General features: G+C 40.3%; 1 protein-coding gene across 2 annotated transcripts in view; it reads right to left on the bottom strand.

The window, feature by feature from the left end:
• Positions 1-614: 614 nt before the first annotated feature.
• Positions 615-18058, bottom strand: part of ATG10 (autophagy related 10) — a 213127-nt gene continuing 195683 nt past the window's right edge. For both annotated transcript variants that reach the window (XM_055342228.1, XM_055342227.1), the window contains exons 6-8: positions 1894-1991; positions 1132-1248; positions 615-1016 (exon numbers count right to left, since the gene is read on the bottom strand). In XM_055342228.1, the coding sequence (XP_055198203.1) occupies positions 1137-1248; positions 1894-1991 (210 nt within the window). In that variant the 3' untranslated portion in view covers positions 615-1016; positions 1132-1136. The remainder of the gene's footprint in view (positions 1017-1131; positions 1249-1893; positions 1992-18058) is intronic.

Below are 18058 nucleotides of genomic sequence, written 5' to 3'. Positions count from 1 at the left end.
AATGCCCAGCAAGCATGTAAGCAGGCTCTCATCCCAGCATGAATATGTGCAGCTCAGCATTTTAAAATTTACTTTTAGCTTTTCTAGCAGTTTGAATTAACCCATTCTCTACTTCTGCTCCCTGTGTGAGAGCCCAGCCCTGAACCTACAGACTAAAAGTGTGGGCTCAGTCTTCAGCCATTGGCCAGCAGATAATCCCCTCACCCTGACTGCTTCCTCCAAATGGGCTGCCTCATGAACAAATGTCTCCTGGATGTTCTTAACAACCAGGAGGCCCTGGGCAATGCCCAGACAAACGTTAGGAAGGAAGTCCAGCTATTTGGAGCTCTACACAGAATTGGAAAAGGCCTGTTGGGAGAAACCAATTCAGATAAATGCCACACTAAAGGTACATCCAGACCAGAGGTTCTCCAGAAGCAAGTATGTCAAAACCACCCCAGATAAGCTGTTTTAGGAGATGGACCCCAGCAGCTGCAATCATATAAAAGATCCTCAGGTGATCCTAAAGTACATCCCTCTTCACAGACACTAATCTAGATTCTCTAAAGAGGCAATTCCATTTTTGTCTTAATTTCAGCCCCTGGCAAGATAAAATGAAAAACAAAGCAAGCAACTCCAAACCAAAAATTCTTCCAGATTAGGGTTTCAGCATATCAGTTACTGCAGACATTTGCTTCCAATGGAAAAATAAATCCATGTCAAAATCTTGGTGAGTTGAACTACTGCGCGTTATTTGTCCGATTAATCAGGGCTGGCCAGGTACAGTTCTGGTGTTCTTCACGCCACAATTTCTAGGTTCTTTGGCTCAATAGAAGAAAGTGAAGAACAAGAACAAAAGCCAAGAGAATAAATGAGGGTTACCTGAACAGTACAGACTTATTTCAAGAATAACAATTCTGAAGTAAAGTCATCCACTCCTGCAAATGGGTTTGCATTATTAGAGCAAAGTCCAATATGCTTCCTCAATGCTTGGTCACTGGTTGGTTGGAAACTTAAACAAACGGTCCATATTCAGCCTATTAAAGATGAAAGAAGACTTAATATTTGATGGGACCAGTAGGGCCCCCACGTGCAAGAGAGACAACAGGATCTTTATAATAGCAAAATATGCAGTGAAGACTTCCCTTTTACCTCGGTCAATTCACATTTCCTTCATCCTGAGAAGCTGTTCTGGCATAACTCAGAGGTAGGTTTAGCCCAACAACTGGCCCTACAACACTCAGCCATGATGTGATGTAGTTGACACTCCTAGGAAACAAGTGAAAATACAGGCATTTCTAATGTTTTCATTGAGGTGGAGGAGTAGTAGAAAATCATTACCAACAGAAGAGAAGAACTGTCTTCAAAGACATGTGCCCACCATGTGGAATCCCAGCATTTCCAAGTGTCAGCTCCATTGCCTGACATGGACTTGAGATCCAAGGAGACTGAGGTAACGAAAGGGGTAGTTAAAGGGCGTTGAGGCTCCTAACTCCTCTTGATGATTCCAATTTTACACTTAAAATTTATAGCATTGGCTAAGGTAGTGGAGTGTGGTGGTTCAGAGCACGGCTCTAGAGGCAAAAACGCCTGGGTTAAAACCCCAGTTCTACCACTTAACTAGTTGTGTGAACTTGGCCAAGTCATTTAACCTCCCTGTGCTTTTAGCTTTCTCCTCTGTAAACTGGGTAAAATAATGGAACTTAGCTTATGGGGTGTTATAAAAATCCAATGTCATTAATTATCTAAAATACTTAGAACAGTGCCTAGCACACAGGAAAAATCAATAAATGTTAGCCATTACTATTATTACAAAAAATATTTCTTTTTTAGCTTAGCTTTTAGAGTCACATAAAAAGATTTACACTTTTAAAATAAGAGTAAAAGCCAATGTATCTTGATGGTGTTTCTTACCTATTGATTTTTCGAGAATTCTTTAACACAGGAGTCATGAATTCATTCGTCTTGCAGGGATGAAGTACAAAAAAGGGTTGTCCAAGTATCGGATGCTCCTGTAAGAATCAGAGTTGGTCCCGGATTGCCAGTGTGAATTACTTCGAAAAAGTTAAAACACATAATTTGGTTTGTTAAAATAAAAGTTTGTTTTAAATTCCAAGTTACTAAATTAAGATACAGATCAGTTTCGGTTTTGAAATATAATTCATAATCCAAACATGAGAACAAGATGGAGAAGAGGAGTCATGGATTAATACAGCCTTACAATCAAGTGCAAGGGGCACGAAGTTTTGTTTACACACTACGAACTACAGATACATTTTCAGTTCTAACTCTTTGTCAACTAGTGTTTCTCTTCAGCTGAGAATCATTCTCCAGTTTTTCCTCAAGGATGTCTGTGAAGCTCGGGCGCCTGACCATCGGAACAACACACTTCATTCACCTCTTTGTAAGAAGACCAAAATCTTCCGCACATTTTTCTACATGAACTTTGCCAACAAGTTACCTGTTTCAAGCCTGAGTGTGGCGCCAGCAGGCTCACGGGGTAGAATGGCAGGGGGGAGCAGGAGCACGGCTGGCATTATTTAAATCGCTGTCCTTCTGTCTGTCCATCTCTCCTTCTGAGTTTCTTTGTTCATCTGGGTTGTTTTTCTTTTTTTAAGATTTTATTATTTATTTGAGAGACGGACACAGGGGGAGTGAGAGAGAGGATGAATGAGGAGGAGGGACAGAAGCAGGCTCCCCGCTGAGCAGGGCCCGCTGATGAGGAGGGGGAGGAGGGGGGACTCAACCCCAGGACCCTGGGATCACACCCCAAGCCGAGGGCAGACCTTTAACTGAGCCACCCACGTGCCCCTGTTTACCTGCTTTGATCATTTGGTCTTTCTCAGGCTCATAGGGCCATCTCTGTAAGTGAGAAGCCCATTCGATGGGAAGGGTGAGCAGGAGAGAACATGGGCAGAGGGAGAAGCGGGCTCCCCGCTGAGCAGTGGCGCTGACGCCATGCCCCAGATCACGCCCCAAGCCGCAGGCAGACGCTTAAGCAACTTAGCCACCAGGCGCCCTCCGCAGCCTTAATGAGAGAATGGCCACAGGGCAGTGCTGGTCAGGCTGCTGCCAGGGTGGGAGATGCACCTCATCTGGCAAACAACGGGGAGCCCCGGGAGGTTTCTATGCAGTGCGTGACCTAGCACGAACTGTACCAACACAAAAACAGTTATTATTATTATTATTAAATACTTTATTTTTCTCACGAGAGACACAGAGGGAGAGGCAGAGACATAGGCAGGGGGAGGAGCAGGCTCCCTGCTGGGAGCCTGAAGCAAGACTCGATCCCAGGACCCTGGGAGCCAAAGGCAGGCGCTTAACCACTGAGCCACCCAGGCGTCCCCTAAAACAATTATTGGACAATAAATTTATTGACTGTTAACATCGTGGATTCGCCATTATGCCAAAGACTGCAACCTCAAATATTGTTATGGTTTAAATGTTTGCGTCCCCCAAATTCTTACATTGAAATCCTAATATTAGCCCAGTGTGATGGTATCACAGGAGGTGGGGCCTTTGGGAGGTGATCAGGTCATGAGGGTAGAGCCTCGTGTTTGAGATTTAGGACTTTATAAAAGAGACCCCCAAACGCTAGCTTACCCCTCTCTGCCATGTGAGGACACAAGAAGTGTGCGACCTGAAAGAGGGCCCTCGGGAGAACAGCCTGGTACCCTGATCTCAGACTTCAGAATTGTGAGAAATAAACGACTGTTGTCTATAAACTACCCAACCTGTGGGGGTTTGTTACGGCTGCCCAAGCAATCTAAGACAAATATCTACAAAAACGGCGCAGGTGACCTGAAGGAAGGAAGTCAGTTCAATACACCAGCAGGTGAAAGGGACTGTGGGCAAAAGGAGAGTGCTCCCAGCCAAGGCTATGCTTGCTACTCTGCTCCAGCCAACTGTGCCATGTGGGAATGCAGGTTCAGTGTGCCAGGTCCTTCCCATTTGTCAAAATAGCCTAGGAATCCAGATTTTTATGTAAAACCTCCTAAATTTAAATTTTGGCACTTAAAAAAAAATCATAGAATGGGCCAAATAAAACAAGCCTGTTGGCTGGATTTGGACGAGGGGCCTAGCTTCTTCTCTTGGCTGCTTCTCCTTTTCTCAGCCAGCCCAAGGAGAAGCTGAACTCAGAGCATCCCTGGAAAGAATTACGTGTGGTTGTTGCTGATAACTCTACCCTCCAACCCCAAAACACTCACGTCTGTGTGCATGTGTACAAACCTACTCACAGGAAATTAGAGGCACCTCCGCTGTGTATTGGAGACACTGAGTGTGGAGATTTGCGGGTGCAAATCTGTGCTGAGGGTTCAGGTATCCGCTGGGTGTGGGTGGGTGTATGTCTCCCAAGTGTCACCTGTAGAGTCTGCTCAGCAGCCTGACTCTTAGCGCAGAGCCTGAGCTCCCTTCATTCCTGCTCTTTCTCTACTGTTCCCTCCCATCCCTAAGCAAACCCTGGGGTCACAGCCCAAATGTGTTTGCTTGAAGCAAGTCCTCCTGTCCAGCTTGATTGTGGCTCCCCTTGCCTGCCTTCAACTAGTATTTATTAATTCAACACTTATCTATTGATCATCTCTTACGTGTCTGCCAGGAACAGTTCTGGATATAGTAACAGAGATCACTATATCTCAAAGATAAAGCCCCTGATCCCATGGAACCTACGTGCCAGTACAGGAAGCAGCCAATAAATACACAGAACAAATAAAGAAATAAGATAATCCAAATAATAGTAAGTGCCATGAATAAAATAAAAAGGGTCCCTTGATTTTGAGAGCATTTGGAACCCAAAAACTCCTTGTTGTTGTTAAATAAATCCCTTAGGGATGTTGTTAATCATGACCACTCTTCTAGCAATGTGTCAGAAGCATCCATAATCACTTCCACGGTTAAACTGTGGATGGCCAACTCCCAATGCTTTCTCAAATGTAACAGCTTCTCTCAGTGGTGGCAAATTAACCAAACCATTAATTACTTTTCAAATACAGATAGAAAATTAATTTTTAAAATATCCCCACATCCTTGTTTCTAAATATATAAGACTACTGAATACAGGCCTTGAGTTATCATGCATATAATAGTGATTATACAATGTAGAAAAGTAAAAGATTTCCCCGATGTGATTAGAATTCACATATTCTCTCATTCACTCACTTGGCAAATATTAAGTCTTCTTGTCTGATAATTTTGTAATGATTTAACCCTAACTGAAGGCAAAAGGATCCATAGTTTTGAAATGTGGCCAGGGGTGCCTGGGGAGCTCGGTCAGTTAAGCATCTGCCTTCGGCTCAGGTCATGATCCCGGGGTCCTGGGATGGAGCCCCTCATCATCATGGTCATCGGGCCCCCTGCTGAGCGGAGGGCCTGCTTCTCCCTCTCCCTCTGCTGTTCCCCGCTTGTCCTCTCTCTCTCTCTCTCTCTCTCTCTCTCTAGTAAATAAAAAAAACCTTTAAGTCAATAAATAAATAAGCAAAATAAATGTAGTTAATCTTAGGGATACCTTAATGCTGCAGGAGTGCGAGAACTCAAAGTTAGCCTCGTGACCTGACCAATACCTGAGCCAATCAATTTATATTCAGAGCAAGGTGGAGAATTTACAAATAATTTGAGGCATCTGATCAGTGTAGACAATCAATCTGGATAGTACTTTCCAAAAGCCCTTTTTCTGCAATGGAGATTTTTTAAGGCTCGTGCGATCAGGAAAGATTATCCGTGGTTTCCACTTTCTCCCTGAGACAGCCAGAATCAGAGATGAAAGCCGTCTTTCATTTTTAGTTTAGGAATTATGTGCCGGAGTTCAAAAAAAAAAAAAAAAAAACCTAAAATCCTACACCTTATTTGTTTAACATACCATTTTCAGAAATGGAAGAACATCAAAACTGTCAGGATCTTTTTAGTGACATTTCTTAGATCAATTCAGAAGGTAAATTTGTGTGAAAGTGCTACCATCTGCTGTCAGTACTAATGAACTGATGCAAATCTGCACCGAGAAAAATGTCAGTGTGGAAATACATGCAGCCAATGAACTGTGTTAGGCTTACAACTCAATAAACACTTCTACTGGAACAAAGTTCTGCTAAATGGTTTTCCGTGAAAATAGAAATGATGGGTCAGATTTCTATCTCTGTAACTCCAGAGGAGTTATATAGGCACATTCTCCTATGAAATTTAATTTAGCAATGGTTAAATGTCTCATAAAATAAGTCTGACATGAATGCTGTGAATTGGTTTCAGAACTATTAGATATGACTATCACAAGGAAATGATAATACTGCACCTTCATTCTTACATCTAATAAAGGGGATGAATTTCTTGGTTCGTTTCTTAATTTTCCTGGCTCTCCAGGAGGGCACAAATATAATTTCACATACTAAGCTTTCAGCCAGTTTCATATTCCAGACTGATCAAATTTGCCTTCCACTCGGGGCACATTCCTTAGAAATGGAGAGGGATATTTCCCTAGCCTGCTTCCTCAAGCAGGGAAAGGAAAAAGGCTATTGAACATCTACAGTATGAGACACTGTACAAGTGCTCTGCATGGGGTCATCTACCCAAATAATTCTTTGAGGAAGGCTTCCTTTTTGCCACTTTGGAGAACAGGTTCAAAAGGGTTATGCTTAAAGGCCCCCATGTAGTGAGGGGTGACGCAGCTCCCAGGTCCAGGCTTACACCGCACCTCCTCACCCTGCTGACCAGAGGTGGCATCAAGGACGTTTAATCCTTTCTAGTCTATCTTTTAAAAAATCTATTTACTTTTATTTCAAAATAATGTATTTTCATAAAAAGTAGAAGGGCAATACAAAGAGAGAGCTCAGAAAATACAGAGAAGAATGAAGAGTAAAAGCAGATAACCTAGAATTGCCCGACTCAGATTGAATCACTATTTGGTGAACTTCAAACTTTTGCAGGTACACACATGTAGTCTTCTATTGCTTTTTACTCACTGAAGAGAGTTATTTATCGAGTGCTTACTGCATGCCACTCCCTGCCATATGTTTTTTGTTAGTGTTCTTGAAGTTTCTTTGTCTTCTGTCTTATGGATTTCTGTTACTTAATTTTATTTTTGCCCTACATATAATTTTGTTTGGATTTATTTTGTTGTTCTTAATTTTTAAATGTTCCATGGGTGTTTAAGAATATGTATAAAGAATATCTAGGGACACCTGGCTCAGTCAGCTAAGCATCTGCCTTCAGCTCAGGTCATGATTCCAGGGTCCTGAGATCAAGCCCCACATCCGGCTCCCTGCTCATCGAGGAGCCCGCTTCTTCCTCTCCCCCCAACTTGTGCTATTTTAGTTGCTAACTCTGTCTCCCTCCCTCCCTCTCTCTCAAATAAATAAATAAAATCTTAAAAAAAAAAAAGAATATGTAATCAAGAGGTGTTGGCTAGGTGTCACTAGATCAAGCTAGGTCATTGTGTTGTCCACAGTTTCTAGATTCCTATCCACCTGATCCATGAATTTCTAAAAGAAGCTTAAATCTCCTCTATAGTAACTGGTTTGTCCATTTCTGTTTGTAGTTTGTCGATTCTTGCTCTATATATCCTGAAGCTGCTTTATTTAAATGCAAATATTTTCCTAAGGAATGAACCTTTAATACAAAGTGATATTTATCTCTGATCATGCTTTCTGCCCCCCAAAAAGGACTTTAGACAAAAATATAGCTGCACCAGCCTTCTATTTACCTTATGCATTTAAAAAAATTATTTGCCTTTCAATGTGTATCCTCATGTTTGATATGTTTCCTATAAAAATAACATTGGCTGATTTTTAAGAAATCCATCTTTATAATCAATCTCCTAAATGGAGTGTTTACTTCACTTACAGGCTTTGTGATTACTGATATCATTTACTTTAATTTTTTCCATCTTATTTTAGACTTTTATTTTGAGAGAGAGAAAAGACAGCGTGTGTGTGCACACAGGGGTGGAGGGGTGGGGAGGAGCAGAGGGAGAGGCAGAGAAACTGACGCAGACTCCACGCCTAGTGCAGAGCCAGATGCAGGGGTCCATCTCATGACCATGACTCATGACCTGAGCCAAAATCAAGAGTCAGATGCTTAACTGACTGAGCCACCCAGGTGCCCCTTATTTTAGACATTTTCCTTTATTTTTAATGTTTCTTTTGCTTTTCATTTTTCCTTCCCTGTTGCTTTCCTTTGGATTGAGTGTAAGCTCAAGATTTTTCTCATTGTTTTCTCTCTTTCTTTTAATTTGAAATTATCTCATAAACTTTAAGTAAATGTTTTACTTAATAAAATATAGTTACTCAGTATATTTGCTTTTTCCTAAATAATTCAAGTACTCTGGGATGTTTAACTCTGATCACTCCGTCCTGATTTCTGTACTACTGTTGTCCAGTATTTCAGTTGTGTCTTTTGTTTTTTAATCCCATAAATGAACTATTATTAAGGTTTTGAACCCAGTGTTTGAGATTTACTCACATTTGACTTTTGCTTCCCATTTTTTCCCTATAACTCAGAAATTCACTCTGGGGTCATTTTCTTTATCACTGAAGTATGTCCCTCAAAACACCCCTTACTATAGATCTGTAGGTAGTAAATGTCTCATATTGGTTTTTTTTTTTAAGATTTTATTTATTATTTATTCATGAGAGACACACAGAGAGAGGCAGAGACACAGTCAGAGGGAGAAGTAGGCTCCCTGCGGGGAGCCTGACGCAGGACTCCATCCCAGGACTCCCAGATCATGACCTGAGCCAAAGGCAGATGCTCAACCACTGAGCCACCCAGGTGCCCCAATGTCTCATACTGATAATGCTTTATCTTGCCCTTATTTTGGAAAAATAAGTTTTTGTAGGTATAAAATTTTAGGGATCCCTGGGTGGCGCAGCGGTTCAGCGCCTGCCTTTGGCCCAGGGTGCGATCCTGGAGACCCGGGATCGAGTCCCACATCGGGCTCCCGGTGCATGGAGCCTGCTTCTCCCTCTGCCTGTGTCTCTGCCTCTCTCTCTCTCTCTGTGTGTGACTATCATAAATAAAAAAAAAAAAAATTTTTTTTTAAATTTTAGTTTACAATTATATTCCCTCAGGACTTTGGATATATTATCCCATTTTTCTCCTGGTCTCCTTTTTTTTTTTTTTTTTTCCTGTTTGGAAGTGAACTATCAGGTCTAATTGTCACTAGTTTTAAGATTTTCTCTTTCTCTTTGGTGTTTTACTATATACACGTGTGGATTCCTTTTCATTTATCTTGCTTGGAGTCACTGAACTTCCTGAATCTGAGTATCAGAGTCCTTTCAACAATCCTGGAAAATTCTCAGTTATCAGCTATTTAAATATTCATTCTGTTTCATTCCCTCAAGTTCCTCCTTCTGGAGTTCCTATTAGACATGTATTTGTCATCTTCTCTCCCTAGCATCTCTTAACCTGTTATATTTACCATGTTTCTCTCAATTTTTGGTACAATGTGTATAATTTCTTTAGAGTCTTTTTCTAACACATTAATGCTTCCTTTATATTTGCTTTTTAGGCCTTCTAATTAGATTCTTTCCTTTCTAAAAGATCTACTTGATTGTTTATTAAATTTGATAGTCTCTTCTTCCTGTATTATATGTCAATATTTTCTTCCATTTTAATAATTATAGTCAACATATTTATTTTGTATTTTTGCACCAAAAATTTTAACATATGAATTTAAGCATCTGATACTACAGTTTGTTGCTTTTGCTAGCTCTCACTTTTAGTGACTTGTTATAAGTTCTATACTTTTGAAATGGTGACCTATTAGGAGAACTATAAATACAGTAATTCTTTGAGGCCTAGGATCACAAGTGCATTCTTCCAGAGAAGTTTACATATGTTTTTTTCTGATGCCTAGGGGTGGGGAGGGAAAAAGAGGAATTCCAACTCCATACTCAAATGGTCAGGAATTTTCTGGGTCTACATCTTTTACTCTTTTTATATGCCTTTTGCAGAGGAAGACAGAAAGGGTCAAAGGGGTAAGAGGGAAAAAATTAACATATAGAGAATGATAGGGAGGCATGCTATTTTCGACAAGTTGGTGAGAATAGGCTTCTTCACAGAGGTAACATTTGAGCAGAAAGTTGACCAAGTAAAGAGCAAGCCCTGTAACTCCTTGGTAAATGAGTATTTTCAGCTTGGGAACAACAAGCACAAAGACCTTCAGATCCCACGGAGGGACAGTGCTTGGAGTGTTCGAAAAATAGTATGAAGATGAATATGGCCAGGTGAAATGAAGGGCAACAATGGCAACAATAAGAATGGAGAGGTAAACAAAAGGCAAGATCATGTAAGGCCTTATAAGGCATGGAAAAGATCTGGAGTTTTTTCCTGAGTGTGATGGGGAACTTTGGGTAGATTTTGAAGAAAGTGACATATTCTGATTTACGGTTTAAAATACTAGTCTTGATATTGTAGAAGCAGAAGCAGAAGAGCAGCGATGAGGTGGTGTGTGGCTCAGATGCGATGGTGGCCTGTACTAGATGCTAGTAGTGTGGGTGGGGGAGAATGGTCAGTTCAAGGTTTATTTTGAAAGTAGAGCCAACAAGGTTTGCTAAAGGACTCAATATACTGTATGAGAAAAAAGAAAGAGCCAAGGATGACTCCCAAGTTGAAATGTCTGTTCCTGTTTTCTTTGACTATTTGTCCAATGAGGTTTTGAAGGGGTTTTCTTATTAATGTGTATTAGCTCTTTTGTACCTTTTGAGGACACTAATTCTTTTCATTCACTCAACCATCACTGTGACTCATGCACTGGTTAAAACGTGAGTAATGTAGTGTAGATAAACAACACCAGCTCCCATAAAAGATGCTGAAATAGTCAAAATACTTTAAATTTCTAGATTGTTCATTGTCTTTAAGTTTTGTTTGTGATGATTTACACGTGGAATGTAATATTAGAAAATGAAATCTATATTGTTTCTTTTATTTCTTTTATCATTTTAATGTTTACAAATCCTATTCTGAATTAGAAAACTAGATATTTACTTGTATTTATGTACAGTTTACCATTAAACTACTTACTGTTCTCCAAACACACTATTTTTCTTACCTCCAAACCTTTGCACACGAGTTTCTGTCTGGGAGACCCTCCCACCCTTCTCACCTACTAATGCCCATTTCTCTCCTACAGATCTCAGCTTTCCTTTAGCCAGTCCTGCATCAGGTCCCTCCCTCTGTATTTCCACTGCACCTCCTGCTCAAGCCTACTGTTTAACTCCACACCATTCTGCACAGGGAATTGACTCTTTATAGGAGTCTTCTGTTACTATACTGTAATTCCTTGAGGGCAGAGGAAGTATTCTGATTACTATTTTTTTTAAATTTTTTTTTAATTTTTATTCATGATAGTCACACACATAGAGAGAGAGAGGCAGAGACATAGGCAGAGGGAGAAGCAGGCCCCATGCACCGGGAGCCCGATATGGGATTCGATCCCGGGTCTCCAGGATCCTGCCCTGGGCCAAAGGCAGGCGCCAAACTGCTGCGCCACCCAGGGATCCCCTCTGATTACTATTTTAATCTCAGCATCCATAACAGTGCCTTTCACCTAATAGGCATTCAGTAAATACTAGTGGAATTACTGCAGAGACGAATACATGCTACTGTGCCCAAGGAAATTATTGGCACATGCAGCCTGTTCTATAAAGGGGGACATTCATGTGCAATGCACCAGTGGCCCCTGATGCCACTGTGGGGATGTTAAAGGAAAAGAAACATTTTCTGCCATTGTTACAAAACCAGGGGCAGCACATTCTGTACATTTATTATGAGTCTCCAGATAAGATTAGAATCTCAATATCTGTTTTCCCAAATATTTCTTCCGAAGTGCATCTAAGAACAAAGGAGAGGGTCTAAAGGCATAGTTAGGATAACTCTCCATGTAAAAACTTATATCAACTAGGGTACCTGGATGGCTCAGTCAGTTGAGTGGCTGACTCTTGATTTTGGCTTAGGTCATGGTCTCAGAGTCCTGGGATCAAGCCTTGTGTCACATCAGGTTCTGTGCTCAGCGGGAGTCTGCTTCAGGATTCTCTCTCTTCTGCTGTCCCTCCCTCTGCTCACTCTCTCTCTCTCAAATAAATAAATGGATCTTTAAAAAAAATATGCCAACATTGCTATATATTCTAAAATCAATCTATTGGCTTCCATAAAAAATAATATCCTATAACACTACCAAAAAAATTGATGTACCATGCATGATACATATTTTAAGATTCATTTATTTATTCATGAAAGACACAGAGAAAGAGAGGAAGAGACACAGGCAGAGGGAGAAGCAGGCTCCTTGCAGGGCGCCTGACGCGGGACTCGATCCTGGATCCTGGGATCACACCCTGAGCCGAAGGCAGACGCTCAACCACTGAGCCACCCAGGCATCCATGATATATATTTTAATTCTCTGAGTTAGCCTACCACCACTACACCACAGTATCCCCCTGACACGTGTTAGCCAGACTAAGAAACTAAGAAACACTACTAAAATATATGAAGTATATAACAAACTCACGAATTTCTACTTAACTCACTCCTATATTCATGCGTTTTTCACAAATGCATTCAATAAATATCACTGAGTACCTACTGTGGGTAAGACTCCATGTTAAACATTCATCCACCTATCCTTCTATCCACCTATTCATTTACTCAAAGCAATATTTATGGAGCACAATTCTGTATGCCGGGCACTGTTCTGGGCACTGGAGATATAAGCATACTCAAGATAGAAGCAAAATCTGCTCTCATGGAGTTTATAGCCTAGTTTTAGGTACTAGAAAGATATAAAATAACATCTCATTATCTCCACTCCTGAGGTTTACAGTCCACCTGCACCCCCAATACTAAAAGTCCTGGTCTGCATCTCTAGGAGAGAGAATTCCAATAAGTCTTTCACCACTCACTCCCCTCCACTTAGGATTTATAAAGAGAATGGAAAAAGAGGTCTCTAGGGAGAACTGAAATGTCATTTGGTCTGATGGTGCGGGGTGAGTAAGTAGTAGGACTCATGAGCAGAAACCAGAAAAACTGGCAGAAAGACACCCTCTATGGGAATGATTTTTCTTTCATCATTTGGAGAAGAGACACAAGGAGGCTTCCCACTTCAGAGAGGACTGTAGGGATCTCAGTGGCACTGGGAGAGAATGAGATGTTCCCCCCACTGTGAGATGGAGGGTATCCTGAGGACAGCCTGCAGGTGCTGGAGGCCAAAGATGGGCTCACCAATAAATGAGGCAACCCAGGCCTGAGGACCCATGGATGGAAAGATTCTTTGTTCTCATGGTTTGAGCCTGATGCCTCCTCAACTACTATTTTCACCCTACAACCCTAATGCTTGTTGTACTGTGAGGGGTTTCCATAACACTGTGTTGAGTGCAGTGCAGTTGGAAACACCAGACTGTACGTGGGGTGTATATTTTTATGAGCTAAGAGGGACCTGGAGTCAATTGGAACAGGACATCTCCTCTCCACTTCTCCTCTCTCCCAGTCATTAGAGCATCCACAATTCAAGGGTTACAGAAATTACTATAATACACAACAGATCACATACCGCTCAAGAGGTACCAATCCAGGAGTATGGGAATTCAGAGAAAGGAGAGGTCAGTTCTAATTGGCAGGAGGAGGGGAAACAAAGACTTCCTGAAGTCATGACGCTTCATCCCATCCAGGACTTAAACAGAGGGCAGGACTAGAGGCAGGAAAGACAAACCTGTGGCTGTAGGCCCTAAGACAGCACGAGATTACTCTAAGCTTTCAGTGACGGACACACAGACTTCCATCTATTAAGTAAGATCAAGAAGTCTTGGGCAGCCTGGGTAGTTCAGGGGTTTAGCACCACCTTCCGCCCAGGGCCTGATCCTGGAGACCCGGGATCGAGTCCCATGTCGGGCTCCCTGCATGGAGCCTGCTTCTCCCTCTGCCTGTGTCTCTGCCTCTCTCTCTCTCTCTCTCTCTTTCCTCTCTGTGTATTCTCATGAATAAATAAATAAAATCTTAAAAAAAAAAGATTGAGAATCTCTGGTAAAGTTAGAGAAGAAAAATGCCTATTTTTTTTATTGTGTTGGTGACATTATTAAATAAATGAAGCGATCCCTGTAAGATCCAAAGGATTCTCTGGAGTGATCAACACCTACATAAGATAAAGAAGCCAGATTTGAAGTACAAGCAATCCTCTTTTGTAGTTTTGAAGAGAGACAGGGGAGGAAAAACAAGGGGAGGAAAGAAATATCCCAGGACAGACATCTATCCCCAGTAGTGTGTGAAGATGCAGATACAAAGACAGTGAGAGTATATTTAAAAATAGATACATGTGGGAAAGAAATGGGCACCTTGCCCAAGTACCCTGAAAGGTCAGCGAGTTTCTCCTTGTTTCTTGGACAGGCAGAGGGAGATCAGTGAAGAAGCTATGCTTTGCTCAAGCTGCACCTGTCGGCATTTTGTGGCCAGTTAATTGGGAGTAAAACTCTAAAGGCGTTCGGAAAAGTAGATTTAAAAATAAAAAGGAGAGTTCTTCAAATTCACATGCTGCACAGAAGTCACCAGGCTTCCCAGAATTTTTATTAAAAATTACAAACATCACAGCAATAGTTCTTAGACACCACTTCCTCTGCTAACAAAAACTTTCCTTTCATGGCTCCAGAGGGAGTCCAGAAACTAATTCTCCCACTCCTGCAAACATCTACAAAGGGCTCCCTCCCTGGGCTGCTGACAGTCCCAACTCCAACTCCTGCATTAGAAAGCAGAGTCTGAATATATTTATAGACTCTATATGAGTTGTTGCTTTAAGCAACACCATTAATATGTCAGAATTCTGAGTTCCTAAACTTATTCAGTTATCAATTTGTTGTACATTATTTAATCTCTCCGTATTTTGATATGCAAACTAGAAATAGCACTGCTGATACTTCACAGGGTGAAAGGAGATAACCAACAAGACCATTATGAAGCTTGCTGGGGGAAAAAGAGCTTATGTAAATGTCTATTAATTAAACAGGAACGGCTGCACAGCTAGGTCAGGCATGATGAGAAGACTGAACAACCCATCCCAGCCACCAGCATCAAAAAGAAGAACTGAACATTTAATCCTGATAGCACTTGTTGGTTGCATTTTATAAAGAACATTAAATTGTAATATCTGTAACATGACACAGACTAGCATATTTCAGACCATCCTCAAAGAATTCTTTGATAGAACAGAAACTTATTAGAGACAACAGCCAAAAACAAAAACAAAAGAGCCAGCCAATTACAAATGAAGAACTTGTAAAAAGCTAATCAAAGCTCTCATCCAGAGAAAATGAGAAAATCTGAGGCTCAGAATGATTTTGTATATTGATGAGATTTTTATATAGCGTCACAGAAAGAAAAATACAACAGATTTAAATGAAGACAAAAAGGACTCTAAGTCTCTGTTTAAAAGCCTTGTTATGTTCCACGTCAACGTTTTTATTAAAAATGTTCCATTCTGGTGGAAACATTCATTTTTTAAAAATACCTGATGAGTAGTGGTATCGGTAGAGGACACTCTCAGTCCGTCTCTCTCTAGGCAAATGCCTGTCAGGAGAGCCAGACAGAGCCTTCATTCCGCCTCCACCCAACTGGTAGAAAATTGCTCAGAGGGGTGGCTTATCCAAGGTCATAGCGCCCAGAAATGATGGAGCTCACGTCCAGATTCCAGAACACAGCATAGTCTTTCCCTGCCATTGCCAAGCCTGCTAAGGACTAAACGCAGCACTTCAGCATGAAAGAACTTGCAGGCATTACATTTATTCTATTTTTGTCTTAAAGGAAAACAATTGGGAGCTTGTTCTTTCCAAGTATTAATTCTTTTTTTTTTCTTCCACTCTATTACATAATGGTGACAATTTCTGGCTCACTAAGTCTATTTCTGAGCTACTCACTAAAACAGTGACACTATTTTAGAGCTTAGGTATGTTGGGGTATAATAGAGAGGTGAATCAGCAATCATAAAATTCAAGGATTTTCAAGAACAAACTCACAAACAACCTAGTTCACTGATAATCAGATATTAATGTCTAGGAACTATCATACAGGAAGATGTTTTATGAGCAACACAAAATAAAATAGCAGTCTGTTAGTATAATTACTTTTTAGAATGGTGCCAAATACTATTTTAATGCAATGAAAAGGCATACAGATGAATCTTCAAGATGACTTTTTTTAAAAATATCAAAATGCTCTCTTCAGATAAATATAATCAATATAAATTCCTAATAAAAGCACCCTAGTTTACAACTAACAGTTATGTCTTTCTGCTTCTTATCCAACTTTTGTAATAAAAGATCCTTTTTTATTCCCAGAAGCAGATTTCCCAGGGATTTAAGTTAAAATTAGTTTTTCTAGTTTTTCTCTTTAGAAGATCTCTCAAAAGAGACTCTGTGAAGAAAATTCCTAAGGATGTGATAAACCCGTTACAAATCTGTTATTACGTGTTTAATAATGAAAAATGTTAGGCAAAGATATATAAAAATTTAGCTACTATGAGATAATGCTCCCACTTTTTAGATCAGTAATTATTTGAAACAAGGTAACAAAAACAATGCTATCAATATGCTAGAGTATTAAGAAATTACATTCTTCCATATAAAACTGAAACAACAGATTTTCTTCAGAAAACAATTGTATTCCTGGTATTTTGCAAGCAAGTAGTATGGGCAACGATGGCAGATACTTATTTTTAAAGATATTTTATTAAAAATGTAAGCAATGTTAGGATAAAAAATGTACATTCTAATCCCACTTCCCAACGAAATTCATTTTTTTCATTTCTCCATAGTAACTTCTACTGGAATTTTAAGAACTGATTTTTATAGCTTGGATCTAGTTCAGTAGTTTCTAGACAAGAAAGTCTATGAAAAAAAAGAGAGCCTAAAACTGAAAAAGAAAACCAGTACCAGGAAATCCAAGCAGGCTTCACACATGAAGTCAAGGCTGAGCTCAGAGATCACTGTTATTCTCGCACACATCTCTTCACACCAGCAAAGTCAACAAATCTGATGATCGCTTCAGACTAGGTCATCCTTGAGTTTTTGTTTTTCCTTTCTCTTAAAGGTTGATTTCTTCCCAATTTTATTGCTATCTACCTACTTATCTTTCATAGTTATGTACACAGTGAATATATCATTTTGTGATTTTTTTTCTTTTTAGCTCTTAACGTCATTTAATATATACTTTTCTGTATTTTATATACTCCTTGTAACTTTCTTTTAGTCACATAATATTCCATCTGGCTAATATAACAGACTTTACCATTATACCCCCATCAGATATTTAGAACCCTTTCCAGTTTTATATTGTGTGTGTGTGTGTGTGTGTGTGTGTATTACAAATTGTGGGTTATTTCCTTAAAATAACGTTTCAGGAATAAGTAAAAACAGTGGGGATATCTATATGGCTGTTGATCTGTATTATCACATTTCCCTCCAAAATTATTAAACTAATGTATATTGCAATCAATATAAACTACTTGACTAGTCCCTCACTGTTTTAAGTAGCACTAAATTCATGTTAGAATCAAATCCTCCACAGAAATATTTCACACAAACATCACACAGACTTTATGAAGACTCCAGGCAACTAGATTTGGCTTTATGCCACTTCTGACTTGGCCATAGGATGCAACCCTTGGGAATTACTGATTTGAGGCAGGAGAACAAACATATGGAGAAGGGTTAGAGCTCAGAGTAGGGTTGGGTGACTCTCTCAAATGCTAATAAACACATTATGTCCCTGCTGCTGCTTTCCCAGATTGGCTGGGGTAGGGTCACCAACTTCTCAGAAAGCTATGGCAAAGCTTCCGTCTCTCAGAGCATGCTTGCATTATCTGACCTGAGTCTCCAGCAGGAGACACCTGAGTGTCAGAGGGCCATGAAAATAGGCCATAACAAATCACATTAACTAAAGCTCAAGCTCTCCTCAGATTCTGTGGCAGTCGGTATAAATATGGCTATAGTATTATCATATCACTCCTCTAAAAGCTCTTGACTTTCCTTGGCAAAGGCCTAGAAAATAATGTTAAGTGTAAAAACCAGCACCCAACACTGTCTATTCATTATGATTACAACTATGGATATGCTCA

Source organism: Nyctereutes procyonoides, unplaced genomic scaffold (genome assembly GCF_905146905.1).
Source record: "Nyctereutes procyonoides isolate TBG_1078 unplaced genomic scaffold, NYPRO_anot_genome, whole genome shotgun sequence".
NCBI lineage: Eukaryota > Metazoa > Chordata > Mammalia > Carnivora > Canidae > Nyctereutes > Nyctereutes procyonoides.
This window is presented reverse-complemented; position numbering and strand designations above follow the sequence as displayed.